At 40.7% G+C, this 16,849-nt stretch overlaps 1 protein-coding gene across 1 annotated transcript in view; it reads left to right on the forward strand.

The window, feature by feature from the left end:
• Window positions 1-362: 362 nt before the first annotated feature.
• Window positions 363-16,849, forward strand: part of stard3nl (STARD3 N-terminal like) — a 30,556-nt gene continuing 14,069 nt past the window's right edge. Inside the window, exons 1-7 of the mRNA XM_060822931.1 lie at window positions 363-452; window positions 3,023-3,282; window positions 5,859-5,936; window positions 6,023-6,100; window positions 6,703-6,756; window positions 9,601-9,721; window positions 14,473-14,571. Coding sequence (XP_060678914.1) covers window positions 3,064-3,282; window positions 5,859-5,936; window positions 6,023-6,100; window positions 6,703-6,756; window positions 9,601-9,721; window positions 14,473-14,571 — 649 coding nt within the window. The 5' untranslated portion in view covers window positions 363-452; window positions 3,023-3,063. The remainder of the gene's footprint in view (window positions 453-3,022; window positions 3,283-5,858; window positions 5,937-6,022; window positions 6,101-6,702; window positions 6,757-9,600; window positions 9,722-14,472; window positions 14,572-16,849) is intronic.

Below are 16,849 nucleotides of genomic sequence, written 5' to 3' on the forward strand. Positions count from 1 at the left end.
TGGGTCTATGATACTGTCGTTGTGTGAAAAAGTGTTAATAAATTTCTAGACATCACCTGTCTCAACATGATTCAAAATCTTTGTGGACATTTTATGCAGACTCTAAAACATGAAAAACCACTAAACACTCCAAAAAGTATGAAACAAATTCAGTCGAAATGAGGCTGGAAAAGAATGAAAGGTGACTGTGTGTTTACTTGTTACCTTTTGTTTGCACAATTTGTGGGACTGAGGTGGAAGTTTGAAAATGAAAGGGGAGAGAGGGAGACACACACAGGTGCACCGTGGAACTACATGCTGCAGGCGACAACCCTCCCCTCCTTGATTTGTAGCCCCGCCCCTTCCGCTCGGGAGGCAGGACTTCATCGGGTCACGTGTGTGTTCCTCTCTAACTTGCCCCCGGAGCTGAGGGTCCCGGGTGGTGGTTCCGGTGTTGGGCGACGGATTCTCAGGTAAATCCGGGCGGCGGCCGGGCTGGCTGGCTGGCTGGCTGGCTGGCTGTCGGTCGGTCGGTCGGCCGGCCGGTCGGCTGTCTGTCTGTGTCTGTGGGGGAGTCGAGGCCAGGTCTGCAGATACTGGGCCTGGTTTCAGGGCTGTTCCCGGAGCCGGGCTGTCCCGTCCCGAGTCTCTGTGGCGGCTCCGGGAGGTGGAAACTGAGTGAAATCTCATCCCGATCTGAAGCGGGTGTGAGTGACCCCGCCTCTCCGCCCGGGAGACCCTTCCTCCCCCTGGAGAGGCCCCAAGCCCTTTGGGCTCCCCAGGTTCACGTCCCAACTCCCCAAACCCACCCCCCCCCGCCCCCAAGTAAAAGTCTAATTCTTTCCTCCCCGCGTTATATTTGGAATTTACATCTCAGATACATTTGGCCACAATCATCCTGACAGGCCAGCTGGTGGAGTGACACAAACTCAGAACCCTCTGGAGTAGTAACTTCATTTGCACTCACTGAAATTACCCCTTGTTTACAGTTAACCATGGAATAGTCATAGTCACAGCATGGAAACAGACCCTTCGGTCCAACACGTCCATGCCGACCAGATATCTCAACCCAATCCAGTCCCACCTGTCAGCACCTGGCCCATATCCCTCCAAACCCTTCCTATTCATATACCCATCCAAATGCCTTTTAAATGTTGCAATTGTGCCAGCCTCCACCACTTCCTCTGGCAGCTCATTCCATACACGCACCACCCTCTGTGTGAAAAAGTTTGCCCCTTAGGTGTTCAGATACTCACTTACCTTTGATATTCTGACAGGGTCGGAGCAGTTGTTTAAACAGTGATAAGTTTATAAATAGATGTTGTCGCTCTCGTGTCTTGCTTGAACTTGTCACCAGTCTACTTGTTTTGACAAGTTCAGATAGGGTAAGCTAATTTTCCTCAGGGTGCCCTGATTCATATTGAAGCAGGTTTAGTAATAGATGGCACAGACAAAATGAAAATAATGTTTTGTAATTTAGTTTTGTATTGCACAGAAACAGAGCCTATATCAGAGGTTTGCAAACAGCATTATTGATTTGATCAACATGAAGAAGAGCTGAGCTGGTTTTTTTGTTATTGTGTACACACCTTTATCAGCAGATGAGCTGAATTTAGTCAGGCACTTTGCTGCTTTATGTTCTTGTCACTGTCTCAATGCAACTTATTTGTCAATCTTGATCCCTAATCAAACGTGTGAGGAGCCTCAAAGCACAGGGCAGTGAATGAACTGAGGTTACCTTCTCCAGCTGAGACTTTAGTCAAAGAGTCACCTCACTTTACTTTCAGCCAATGTAAGGCACAAAAATGACCATTTGACTCAACTGTTCTGTGCAATTGTTTTAAAGTCTGAAATGAGAATCTGTTTGCCTGACTTAATCTCAACTCAATAACATGTTCTTTTTTTTTCGTGAATATATCTAGTTTTCTCTTAAATGCATCTGCAATATACTATTTACCTCACTACTTTTGATAGGAAGAATGAGGAGTGGCAATACAAACTAAGTGATACAATTTTAAAGGAGATGCAAAAAGACAAGGGATTGTTTGCACACAAATATTTGTTGAAAGCATGCCTGTTTAACACTGTAGTTATTACAGTATTTTGGGTGATGGGCTTCATAAAGTCCATTAAAAGACTGAGTACAAAAGTCAAGGAATTGTACTGAATCTATATACAGGTAGAACATTAGTTTGATTCCAGTAGATATATTCAGTACAAATCCAATTTACGAGGGGCATGAATGCTTTGGAGGGGATAGAAAGAAATCTGTTACAATGGACTCTGACGAGGAATTACTCGTATGTGGAAAGACTGAAGATGCTCACCACCTCCTCCCTTGAGTAGAAAAGGCATATTGTGGATGCTAGAAATCTGATATAAAAGCAGAGTGCTGGACATCTGGCAGCATCTGTGGAGAGAAAGACAACAATTAACAGCAAGCACTCGATTTGATAACAATATTCAAAGTCTTTGTTTTAAATATTCTAAATATAGAAACTTTGTAATGGCTGAAAAGTGAAAATCCTAAGGAGAGAAATTTGAAAAGGTTGGTAAAAGACCCTTAGAAAGAACAAACTTATTGTGCAGTGAGCAGTTAGATTTAGAAAGGGTGGAAGAAACAGAGACTTCAAATGGAAACTGGATAAATGTTTGGAAAAGCAAGTTGCATTGAAAAAGTAGGGCTAACTGGTTTGTTCCTTCAAAGAGCCAATGCAGTCTTGATAGTCAAAATCACAATGCACAGAAGGAAGTTAATTCAGTGTTTCATACCATGGTATGCACCTACCAGTTGACAGTTTGGGAGCTCACGGGAGCCACTCTCCTTGACCTGAGTAACCCTTCTTTTGGGCATCAGACATTCTGGTGGTTGGGGCTTAACACTGGGATGTGATAGTAGCAATTGGAGTTAGATTGAGAATGATAGTTATATTAATACAAGTTTCCTGGGCCTTACTCAAGGAAAGCAAACCATATGCTTTCTATTTTTACATTCTCCTGCTGTACTTCTTTGCTGAACACTCATATTTCTGTTCTTATACAGCTGCTCCTGGTGATGCTGAAGTTGCGGCAGAGCCGTGCAGGATGAGCAGATTGCCGAATGTCCAGGAGGAAGCTCGAGCTGATCGTTTCAATTCCAGTGCTTCTCTTAGTACCACACATTCCATTCATACATCTCAACTTGCAGCTAGATTAGAGCCTTACAGTGACAGGAAACCTATTTCTGATGTCAGGAGGACTTTCTGCTTATTTGTTACTTTTGACCTTTTATTTGTTGGTTTGCTGTGGATAATAGAATTAAATGTAAGTATTAAACTTCTTTTTAATGTAGGCTTCTGCGATCAAGTTAATAGCTTTGTATATATCCCTGTGTATATTCTGCAAATGACTTGTTGCCCCTGGTACCCTTTGACAACACATGCAGACTGGGTTAAGTTGATCAAATTGTTTGAAATGGAAGAAGTGTGATGAGAGGCTCAGATAGAGAATTGAGATGAGTTGGTGAGTTAACCATGCTGGGAATGGATGGATAGAGGCTTTGATAAAATATGGATAGCATGTGGTTAACAATTATAACCATCCGTCAATGAGACTAACTACTTTTTTGGAGATCAAAGGACCAAATATTTTTTGTACTTTTTAAAATAGTTTTATTTTATTGCCATTGTGAGAGTCTCTCCTCTTAAGTCACTAAATGTAAGTTTGGCTGGTATCTCTGCACATTGCTAGTCACATGTTTAACAACTTAGCCACACTTAGGCAAAGTGTCACCTCACTTTATGCACACTCTCGATCAGTGTAAGGCACAAAAGTTACCATTTGACTCGACTGGTCTATGCAAGAAGGCAGAGTCAAGGTTATTTGTGCACAAATCTTTGACGTAAGCATGACTGTTTAACAAAGCAGTTAATACAGTATTTTGAATAATGCACTTTATAAAGGACTGAGTACAAAATTCAGGAAAATGAACCGAGTCCATATCAAATACTAATTTGACGCCAATAGTTGCGTTGAATCCAAATCTAATTTAGGACGGGCATGAACACTTTGGAAGGGACACAGATTTATTAAAATGGTTTCAGGGATGCGAAATTACAAGTACATGAAAACACTTGTTCTCCTTTTGAGCAGAGAATTGCTGATTTGTTCCTCAAAGTTTCTTTCTTGCTCCTTTAGTCCAGCTTTACTCATATTTTAAGTTCTGTTTGCCACTCTAAATTTTCACATCTGTTCCTTAGATAGCATTAGCGATGTTCTATTGGTTGGATGACCAGATTACATACAATGCTGTCTTGAAGAGATCTGATTGTACCTTCTTTCCATAGTCAGAGCACATTCCAGTGTGTATTATTTAAACCTTCATTAGTTTCAATTTAAATAGTTAATTTAATAAAATTCTGGAATTGATAGTTAGCCTCAGTAGTGGTGACCATGAAACTATCATTGATTGTTGTAAAGACCAATCATCTCGTTCACTAATGCCCTTTAGGAAAGGGAGTATGCCTGGTCTGGCATACATGACTTCAGATTCCCAACAATGTGGTTGACTCTAAACTACCTTCTGAAATAGCAGAGCAATTTGCTCTGTTCGAGAAGGCCTCTCGCTACCGCTAACTCGAGGGAAATTCAGGAGGGTCACAAAACTTTGATCTTGCCAGAGATCTGCATATTATGTGTTTTAAAAGACTTCTGATAGATAGCTTTCCTTGTGTGAACCTCATTTAAGCTTCCAGTATTGCTGTACACTCAGCTTTAACCGAAATATAATCTTTTAGTAATTCCCGAAGGCCTGCCTAAACTCTACTCAGCAGATGCCATATTACAAGCCCCTAGAAGTTTAAGTTTCCCATTCCTTGCACAACCAGCTAAGAACTAGTTTCCAGAATGATTGACTGCAGTGTTGATTTTTGCCAAAATAGATGCTACTAACCTTTAATTTCTTCCACGCTCCCAGTTTGCAATTGTCACATTTTGAGTTTACCCCAGAAAGAATTGTCCCAATATATTTGGCCCATTACCATTTCCTCTTCACACTATGTACTTTTCGGACATGTATGTTAAGGGAGTGGGTTTCATGTGTTGGACTAGTGGGTGAAAATGTCGCAATATTCCAAAGAGAGAGACTCTGTCTCATGTTTTCCTAGTTCTTTTTTCTGAGGCTCTTGGATTTGCAGAACTGAAACTGATTATTTTGGTTTAGTTTAACTTAAGGTCAACTTAATGGGTTTTTGGCATTCATTCGCACTTAAACTGATCCCACTGGTTTGAGGACTGTAAATCATTCAGATCTGTTTTGAATAATATGACCATAATAATATAGACTCCTAGAACTTTCCAATGTGGTGAGTCCATTTGGCCTAACATGTCCAACTCTCTCTGATAGAGTTCCGCACCCTGACTATGCCCTCTTATTTATTTTTCGTGATATTAGCTAACTCCATACAAATACACCCAGAGTAACAAAAAGCCAATTCTTTTGGATGTTCATTGAGTTATTAGTTCTAGATTTCCACGGTAAATCAGTATTTTGAAGAGTTTCGGAATGGACCACCACACTTACACTGGCAGTGATCCCATGGGAAACGTGATTAATAACCGCAATGTATTGGAATATCACAAACTGTATTGATTCTTTTAGGATAGCTTGATAATTTTATTTTCTCATGGAATGTAAAGTCAGCATTTGGTGCCCAACTCTAATTGATGGTGATAATGAGGGCATTTCTTAGTGTTTACAAATTCATAGTGTTTAGTATATCTGATCCATCTTTAACATCTGAATAACTGCCAATATATATCTGGATGTTTGATTATTTAACTCCCAGTTTCAATAACCATTGCTAGCAAAATAATTCCACTTGTGTCTTTTTGTTTTCTAGGTAGATGGTGGCATAATTCATAGTTTAGAAAGTGAAGTCATTCACTATGACTTCCATAAATCTTACTTTGATATCTTCGTGAGTAGATTTTCTCTTGAAATTCTTACTTAATGTGGCTTTAAATACTTTGCAGTTTTTAATCTAATTCTCTTTGACCTTCCCAGTTACTGGCAGTATTCCGATTCCTTATGCTGGTTATTGCGTATGCTCTGTGTAGGTTAAACCACTGGTGGATGATTGCGGTGAGTGCTATGACAATATTGTTCTTGCTCCCTTTCTTAAGACATTGAAAATCTACTAAATGTCAGACAGAAACTGCCCTTTTCTTGAATCCTGGGCAATCGATGCAGTGGAAAGAAGCCATTATCATATCCATTTAGGAAATGTGTAGAATAAAATTCTTGCAAATTGGCCAGCAGTTTGCTGTAACCAAAGTCTTCAAAAGGGACTTCTTCTTAATCCAGTGACTTGGCGATTTACGTTGAGTGATCTGTCAGCCTTTAATTTAAGTAGCTAATCTGGTGCACACAAAAAAAATTTACTTCAAATGTTGTTTCACTGTCCCACATACTTTTGAACAATGCAGAAACGGTGACCCCTGTAAGGGCTGGACAGTGCAGATAAGGTGTTGGGTAGTGATGACTTAATTGCTATTGTGTGTGTCTGATCGAATGAATAATTTTGGATAAAGTATTATCATTTTCAGGAGTGGGGCCACCACTCCAACTTTTAAAGAAGGTTAGATTAATCTTTCATCAGTACTGAGCAGTGAATTACAGAATCTATAATTTCTCCTCCTGTTACTGTAAATGCTTCTTGTCTTCACTGTTCTTCTCTTTCACAGATTACAACAGCTGTCACCAGTGCCTTTCTAATTGTAAAAGTAATTGTTTCCAAGGTATGTACTGACTTTGCATCAAAATGCTGAATAAAATAGTCACTAAGGTGAGACTGACTGCCCTTGAACGTTAAAGTAGCATTTGACAGAGTATGACATCAAAGAAAAATAGCAAAAATGAAGTCAGCTGTGTTGGAATTGGGTGGAAAAACTCTTCACGTTTTGAACTAGTACATAGTCCAAAAGAAGATGGTTGTGATTGTTAGCAGTCAGTCATCTTACTCCCAGGCCACCACTGCCAATGTTTATCAAGATAGTGTCCTAAGCCACCCATCATCAGCTATCTCAAAGATCTACTCTGCAGTCAGAAGTGGGCATGTTTGTTAATGATTGTACCTTGTTCAACACCAGACCTCAGATACTGAAGCAGGCTGTCTTTTCAACAAGGACTAGGTAACATTCAGAGCTGATGTACACATAAATGTTACTAATCACTCAGATAATGGCAATCTCAAACTTGAAAGAATCTGTGTCTCCCCTTGATTTAACTGATGTTACCATCATGAATTTCTCACAATCAACAAACTGGCTAACCATTGACCAGAAACTGAACTTGACCATCCATTACAGTTGCAACAGCAGGTTAGAGTCTAGGAATTCTACAGTGAGCACCTCAGCACCTGACTCCCAAAGTCTCCCACTATTTATAAGGCAGAATTCAAGAGTGAAGTGGACTGTTCTCCAGTTTCTTGGATGGGTGCAACTTCCAACATTCCCCTAACTCAGCATCACCAATGCACAATGCCAGCAGTGAGAACCATCTACAACGTTAATTCACCAAGATTCCTTTGACAGCGCCTTCCAAACTCGTGCCCTCTAGTACCTAGAAGGAATGGAGCCCTGGGCTTGCTTTTTGTTAATCATCAGGAGATGTGGGCCAGCATTTATTGCCTATCCCTGCTTGCCCTTGGAGGTGATGGTGAGCTGTTTTCATGAACCATTGTGTGCAGGTACACCCACAGTATGTTAGGGAAGGAGATCCAGGATTTTGACCCAATGACAGTGTAAGAAAGGTGATGTAGTCCAAGTTATGAGAGGAACTTGGAAGCGTCGATATTCCCGTGCATTTGATGTCATGTCCTTTTAGATTAGATTAGATTAGATTCCGTACAGTGTGGAAACAGGCCCTTCGGCCCAATCAGTCCACACTGACCCTCCGAAGAGTAACCAGCCCAGACCCATTTCCCTCTGTGAGCAATTTACCATGGCCAATTCACCTGACCTGCACATCTTTGTGACTGTCGGAGGAAACCGACGCAGACAGTCGCCCGAGGCTGGAATTGAACTTGGGACCCTGGTGTTGTAGGCAGCAGTGCTAACCACTGAGCCATCATACTGCCCCTTAGATTGTAGTGGTAGGAGGTTTGGAAGGTGCTGTCTAAGGAACTTTAGCGAATTTTTATAATACATATTGTAGATGGTACGCTCTACTGCCAGCGTGTGTTTGTGATGGAGAGATTGAATATTCATGTTGCTTTGTCATGGATGTTGTCAAGCTTTGGTGTGCATTGTTGCAACTGCACGCATTCAGACAATTAGGAAGAATTACATCACATTCTTAATTTGTGCCTTGTAAATGAAGAGCAGGCTGTGTGGGGTAGGTGACTTGTTGCAGGATTTCTAGCCTCTGTCCTGCTCTTGTAGCTATAGTATTTATATGGCAATTTTCTGGTTAATAGTAACCACCAGGATGTCAGCAGTGGAGGATTCAGCAGTGGTAATACCTTCAAATGTAATGGGGCAATGGATAGATTCTGACTTGAAGGATATGGTCATTGCTTGGCACTTCTGTAGGGTAAATGTTATTTGTCACCTATCAGTCCAAGCCTGGATATTGTCCAGGTCTTGCTGCATTTAGACGTAGACTGCGTCAGTGTCTGAGGAGTCATAAATGCTACTGAATATTGTGCAGTCATTAGCCAGTGTTCCCATTTCTGACCCCTATGATGGGAAGAAGATCATCAATGAAGATGGTTAGCTCTTGGATACTATTCTGAGAAATGTCTGCACCTATGTCCTGAAACCAAAATGTTTAAACTCTTAGCAACTGCAACCATCTATCTCTTGGTGCGAAGTATGACTCCAATCAGCACAGAGTTTTGCCACAGTTCCCATTGACTAGTTTTGCTGGAGCTCCTTAATGGCACACTGTCAAATACAGCCATGATGCCTAGAGCCTGTAACTCTCACTTCACTCTGGAGTTCAGCTCTTTTGTCCATGTTTGAGTCAAAGCCATAATAAAGTCAGGAGCTAAGCAACCTAAGCAGAACTTTAAATTAAGTGTCAGTGAGTAAGTTATTGCCAAGTAACTGCTGATTAATAGCATTGTGAAAGATTCCTTTCATCATTTTTACAGATAAGTGAGTGTGAACTGATGGGGCAATAATTAACCAGGTTAAATTTGTTCTGCTTTTTATCTACTGGACATATACGCTGAGTGGATGCCAGTATTGTAATCATACTGTAACAGTGTGAAATGTTAAAATGAATGTGTAAACATTCTGAAGCATTGTTTATGGAATATTGTAAGGGTCCTTCGAACACCACCATCTCGAGGCTCCTCTACAAACCACCCACTGTCCTGATTTGGGACAATATTGCTGTTCATTCACTGTCATGGTTCAGAATCCTAGAATTCACTTCCTCCTTGTACTGGGTATACCCAAGGATTGTAGCAGTTCAAGAATGCGGCTCATGATCACTTTCTCAAGGGCAGTTAGACATGGCAATAAATTGAGTTTAACCAGCAACATCCACATCTTGTGAAAGAATAAATCCATTAAAAACTGAGGTTTTCTTCCATCACTATCTTTAATTTGTCAATGGTTTTCATTTTAATTTAGCTCTTGGTCCAAGGTACTGCCTTTGCTTATTTACTGCCAATCATCTCCTTCATACTAGCCTGGATTGAGACTTGGTTCCTGGATTTTAAAGTGTTGCCACAAGAGGCAAAGGATGAAAACAGTAAGTACATCTACTGCTTCTTTGCGTTGTCTATTCCCCACAGGCTGTCCTCAGATAATTATAGGCATGTGATACAGATGGTACACAATAATTTGATTTGTAACACCAAATTTTGCAATGAAGCCAGTTCAAGTCCTAATTTTATCCACAAGACATACAGCAGATATAGGCTATTCAATGAGATCATGACTGATCTGATAATCCTCAACTCCACTTCCCTGCCTCTTCCCCGTAACCCTTGATTTCTTTTCTATTTAAAATTCTGTCTCAGTCTTGAACACGGTTAACAACCCGGCTTCAACGACGCTCTTTGGTAAAGAATTCCAACAGATTTGCTATCATTTGAGAGAAGAAGTTCCTCCTCATCTTTGTCTTCATGTGCGAATCCTTATTCTGAGATTATGCCATCTTGTTCTCGATAAGGGGAAACAATCTTTCCGTATCTACCCTGCCAAAACCCCTAAAAGTGTTGCATGTTCAATAAAGTCGTCTCTCCTTCTTCTATTTTTATTCTTTTTAAGAAGGGCGGCACGGTGGCACAGTGGTTAGCACTGCTGCCTCACGGCGCCAGGGACCTGGGTTCAATTCCCGCCTCAGGCAACTGACTGTGTGGAGTTTGCACGTTCTCCCCGTGTCTGCGTGGGTTTCCTCCGGGTGCTCCGGTTTCCTCCCACACTCCAAAGATGTGCGGGTCAGGTGAATTGGCCATGCTAAATTGCCCGTAGTGTTAGGTAAGGGATATATGTAGGGGTATGGGTGTGTTGCGCTTCGGCGGGTCGGTGTGGACTTGTTGGGCCGAAGGGCCTGTTTCCACACTGTAAGTAATCTAATCTAAATTCCATTGAGTAGAAACCTAACCTACTCAATGTCACATTTTAAGACAGTCCCTCTGTCATGGTGTCAGCTTTGTGAACCTTCTTTGCACTGCCTGTAATGCCAGAATATCTTTCCTTACATGAGGGAGCCAAAGCTGTTCAAAGTATTCCAATTGTGATTTAACCAGTACCTTGTATAGTTTTAGCAAAATCTCCCTCTTTTTACACACTGTTATCTTCTAAATAAAAGCCGACACTCCATTTGTCTTTCCTATTACTTGCTGAACATGGTGCTAATGTTTTGTGATTCGTAGACAAAAGATCCCAATCCCTTTATTCCATAGCTTTCTGCAGTCTTTCTTCATTTAAATAATCAACTTTTTTTTTCTTCCTTGCCTCACATTTTACCATATTCTATGTGCCAAGTTTTGTCTACTCTGTTAATCTGTCTATTTCCTTCTACAGACACCCTCACTATTAGCCTTCTCAACTATTTTTGTGTCATCTGCAGATAGTTAATGTACTATCTTCATCCATGTAATCTGTATATATATATCGTAAGTAATTGTGGCCCCACCACTGATCTCTGTAGCACACCAGTAACTTTAGATTACTGTCCTGAAAATGGCCTCCTTACCCCAACACTCTCTCTCTTTTATTAGTTCGCTAATCACCTATTCATGCTAATATACTACCTAGAACACCATGAGTCATAGATCCCTTGAGATGTACAACACGGAAACAGACCCTTCAGTCCAACTCAGCTGGCCAGATATTCAAACCTAATCTAGTTCCATTTGGCCCATATCCCTCTGAACCCTTCCTATTCACATACCCATCCAGATTCCCTTTAAATGTTTTAATTGTATCAGCCTCCAGCACTTCCTCTGGCAACTCATTCCATGCACACACACCAACCTCTGCGTGAAAACGTTGCCCCTTTGGTACCTCTTAAATTTCTCACTCTTACCCTAAACCTATGCCCTCTAGTTCTGGCTCCTCCACCCCAGGGAAAAGACCTTGTCCGTCTACCTTATCTTTGCCCCTCCATGATTTTTTTAAACCTCTTATAAGGTCATCCCTTAGTCTCCAGCACTCCAGGGAAAATGCCTTAGCCTATTCAGCCTCTCTCTGTGTAGCTCAAATCCTCCAATCCTGGCAACATCGTTGTGAATCTTTTCTGAACCCTTTCAAGTTTCACAACATCTTTCCGATAAGAGGGAGATAATAATTGCACATAATATTCCAACAGTGGCCTGACCAATGTCCTGTACAGCTGCAACATGACCTCCAAACTCCTGTACTCAATATTCTGACCAATAAAGGAAAGCATATCAAACACCTTCACTATCCTATCTCCATGTGACTCCACTTTCAAGGAATTATTAACCTGTTCTCCACAGTCTCTTTGTTGAGCAACATTCTCTAGGACCTTAACATTAAGTGTATAAGTCCTGTCCTGATTTGCCTTTCCAAAATGCAGCACCTCACATTTATCTAAATTAAACTCCATCTGCCAATTGGTCCATCTGATCAAGATCCCATTGTACACTGAGGTATCCTTCTTTGCTGTCCGCTACACTTCCAATTTTGGTGTCATCTGCAAACTTACTAACTATACCTCTTACGTGCACATCCAAATCATTTATATAAATGACAAAAAGCAGTGGACCCAGCATCGATCCTTGTGGCACACCACTGGTCACAGGCCTCCAGTCTGACAAAAGAGCCCTCCACCCTGCCCTCTCTTCTACGTTTGTGCCTGTTCTGTATCCAAATAGCTACTTCTACTTGTATTCCATGCGATCTAACCTTGCTAACAAGTCTTCCATGAGGGACCTTGTCAAATGACACCAAAATTGGAGGTGTAGTGGACAGCGAAGAGGGTTACCTCAGATTACAACAGGATCTTTACCAGATAGGCCAATGGGCTGGGAAGTTGCAGATGGAGTTTAATTCAGATAAATGCAAGGTGCTGTATTTTGGGAAAGCAAATCTTAGCAGGTCTTATACACTTAATGGTAAGGTCCTAGGGAGTGTTGCTGAACAAAGACCCCTTGAAGTGTAGGTTCATAGCTCCTTGAAAGTGGAGTTGCAGGTAGATAGGATAGTGAAGAAGGCATTTGGTATGTTTTCTTTTTAATTGGTCAGAGTATTGAGTACAGGAGTTGGGAGGTCATGTTGCGGCTGTACAGGACATTGGTTAGGCCACTGTTGGAATATTGCTTGCAATTCTTCCTTTTGGAAAGATGTTGTGAAACTTGAGAGGGTTCAGAAAAGATTTACAAGGATGTTGCCAGAGTTGGAGAATTTAAACTATAGGGAGAGATTGAAAAGGCTGGGGCTCTTTTCCCCAGAGTGTCGGAGGCTGAGAGGTGACCTAATAGAGGTTTACAAGATTGAGGAGCATGTATAGGGTAAATAGATAAAGTCTTTTCCCTAGGGGCGGGGAGTCCAGAACTAGAGATCAGTTTAGGGTGAGAGGGGAAAGATATCGAATTGACACAGAGGGTGTTAAGTGTATGGAATGAGCTGCCAGAGGAAGTGGTGGAGGCTGGTACAATTGCAACATTTAAGAGGCACTTGGATGGGTATATGAATAAGAAGGGTTAGGAGGGATATGAGGCAGGTGCTGGCAGGTGGGACTAGATTGGGTTAGGATATCTGGTCAGCATGGATGGGTTGGACCAAAAGGTCTGTTTCCATGCTGTACATTTCTATGACTCTAAATACCTTAAAGTCTATATAGATCATGACCAATGCTTTGCCCTCATGAAACCTCTTCACCACTTCTTCAGAAAACTCAACCATGTTTGTGAGACATGATTTCCCTCGCACAAAGCCATGATGTCTATCCCTTATCAGTCCTTTCCATTCCAAATTCGGGTAGATCCTGTTCCTCGGAATTCCCTCCAACAACTTGCCCACCACCAATATCAGGCTTACCTGTCTATAATTCCCTGCCTTTTCCTTACCACCTTTCTTAAATAGTGGCACCACGTTGGCCAACCTCCAGTTTTCAGCACCTAACCTGTGACTATTGATGATACAAATATCTCAGCAAGGGTACCAGCAATGACTTTCCTAGATTTCCACAAAGTTCTATTGTACACTTGATCGTGTCCTGGGGATTTATGCACTTTTACGCACCATCACCTCTGTAATATGGACATTTTTCAAGATTTCACCATCTATTACCCCACATTCTATATCTTCTATGTCCTTCTCCACAGTAAACACTGATGCAAAATACTCACTTTAGAATCTTCCCCCATCTCCTCTGGTTCCACACACAGGCTGTCTTGCTGATCGTTAACGGGCCCTATTCTCTCCGTAGTTACCCTTTTTTTGTCCTTAATAAATTTATAACCTCCCTTTGGATTCTCCTTAATCCTATTTGCCAACAGTTATCTCATCTGCCGTTTTTTTGCTGATTTCCTTCTTAATTATACTCCTACTGCGTTTATATCCTTTTTAAGAATTAACTTAATCTCTGCTGTCTATACCAAGCACATGCTTCCTTTTTTGTTCTTAATCAAAACTTCAATTTATTTCAACATTCAGCTTTCCCTACCAGCCTTGCCTTTTCCCCTTACCTTATTAAGCAGCCTAACGTGTTGCCGTATCAATGCCTTCTGAAAATCCAAACAAATTACGTCCACTGTATTCCCTATATCTATCCTGCTGTTACATCCTCAAAGAATTCTGGTAAATTTCAGTCCTGGTTTTCTCCTTCATGAATCAACAACATTCTAATCTTGTAAGATCATTTAAATCAATAATAGGTTTATTTATATATTGGATAGTATAATGCATGTCAGGTCTGTAAATTAAATTATAACTTCTAACTTGTTGCTTTGGCTTATAAACGCTAATAAATCATATACATTTTTTTTTCCAGCATCTGTAATACAAGTATCATTCTTTTTATTCTAGGAGTCTTTGTGGTGTCTGATGTATCAGAGCATGCACCTCTTATTCTTCCTGGCCCCCTATCTGATGGACAGTTTTATTCTCCTCCTGAATCTGTTGCTGGTGAGTATCATAGATGTGCAATGGAAATTGTGGGGAAGTTTCAACCTGTACAGGCTCATAACTACCAATAATCATTAATGGATTGTTAATGACTTTCCTAGATTTCCACAAAGTTCTATTGTACACTTGATCGTGTCCTGGGGATTTATGCACTTTTACGCACCATGGAATGTTAATTTGCAACAGATTTGTGTTCATTGTGTGAAATGTACAATCATATTAAGAATATGGATGGTCTAATTAATTTCCACTTAAATATCTGATTGCTATCCTGACTGCAAATCTGCATTAATTAACCGTTCATCGAAATTTCGGCTTAAAGGAAACCCATGAGATATTCAGGAAATGGCAGTTGTCCAGGACACTTCAGAAACTGAGTGGGCGTGTTATTCTATGGTCCCATCTACTCTTCTCATAATAGCAGTAGTCTCTTTTTTTCTCCCTGTGTGACATACATCATTCTTGAGAATTTGGACTTCCAACTTATCCACTTCCCTGCACAATTTATTTCCACCCATAAACTGACTGCATGCTGTAATGCACGCTGTAGTCTGCGGAAAAAAATGTGGTTCTGAATCTAGTGCCTACTGGCACTGCATTCCCTTTCTTAGCACCTGTTATCATAGACAATTTAATCCTGCCTTAACACTTGGTGCAAGCCACTGAAACCCACCATCTCCTAGAACTAAATTCCTCCCATAGTCTTCCACCACTAACTAACTCAGCTGTCAGTGGTGGAATACAATGGGAGCAATTTCACTCCTCCAGATCTGCAGTGTCCCAACCATCTTCCACTTGCTGCATCCACATTGGTAGAAGAAAGTTCCTCTTCCAAGTGAAATTCTGTCTCACCTGCACCATCAATAAAACCTCTGATCCCTGGCCTCCTGAACTTTTTTCCATCTGTACTTCTGCTGCTTTTCACTTTCCACTTCCTCTTTCACAAAGTAGTATGACCACTCATCAAATATTTATTTTTGTGTTTTGTCTAATCATGTGTCTATGTAATCAGTTTTTATGGTAAAGATACAAATTAAATACAGATTATTGTTTTCCTAATGTATTATATATCATATTCCTAAGTGCTTCTGAAATTTAAGCATTCTTGCACGGAACGGGACCAGTCCTTCTGTAAGCAAGTTCTAAACAGTTAAGCATTGGTGGTACTAGAAGGTACTTGCCTTTCACTGGTGTAGGCGTCATCAATTTATCTTTGACTGTGAACCAAGAGTCATGCTGGCTAGAAGCACATGCAGAAAATCAAGTGTTAACATGCTCTCATAAGAATTGTGTTGGTTCACTTGTTCACTAATAAGCTTATGATCCAGATGTTGGCAAAGGTTTTGTAACTTTTTTATAAATGCTGCAGTTTTTCCAGTTTGCTCTTATATTTGTTTTTTGCATGCTTAAAATAAGCTACAACCTATTCATATTCCTGAGTAAAATGCTGACTGAATAGTTATTGTTATTCCTCTCCAGAATATGCTTTCCGGCACCATAGGACAAAACTCAATTTTTGAATTGTATTGTGTTATGAGCAATTGCTGAGCATTTTTCAAACATGGTCTTCTGTTCTCTGGACAGTCTTTTGAAGTGTAAATTCAGTTCTAACCAGTTCGGAAGAGGTTGAAGTGACGCTGATTCTCAGAAGTACATTTTTCTGAAGCACAAAGCAGCTGCTAACCAATGACTATCCTGCAATGTAACCATGCTGATTGCTATTTTTAGGTTGGTTGATCAGGGTTGATGTGATCATTTTGCATTGAAGCTATCATGAGTGCTGATTTTTTTTTTTATTTTTGCTTTGGAAATAATTCAATTTTCTCCATAAACTAGGATGCATAACTTATTGTAGGTTAATGAGCCCAACATTCAATAGAAGACCCCCTTTTTGTGGGCTGTGCCATTTCAGTTGCCAATTTTTTGAACAATGTGCAATACAGTAGGAGCACCATCTCTCCACCATATCCTCCCTTGTTCAGTTATTTTCATAAGGGTGGATTGAAACTTTTCTTTTGAGGGATTGATTCTCTGCTGCAGGGGCCTGTTTCCTAAATCTTTAGAGCCAACTCATGATCTTAAACCGCAGTGAGTATTTCCTGCATTGTGTTAATTGCAGCTGTTTTGTCTGGGTTAAGTGTTGCAGGTGTGAGTTGTGGGAGTTTAACTGTTTTTAACCACAGAATAACTATCAATTCACTTATCTTGGGGGCTGTCCTTCAGAATCTGCTATAAATAAAAAAAATTCCAAAAATGTTTATCTTTAAGAGGAACTAAA

Source organism: Hemiscyllium ocellatum, chromosome 4 (assembly GCF_020745735.1).
Source record: "Hemiscyllium ocellatum isolate sHemOce1 chromosome 4, sHemOce1.pat.X.cur, whole genome shotgun sequence".
In the NCBI taxonomy this organism is placed as follows: Eukaryota; Metazoa; Chordata; class Chondrichthyes; order Orectolobiformes; family Hemiscylliidae; genus Hemiscyllium; species Hemiscyllium ocellatum.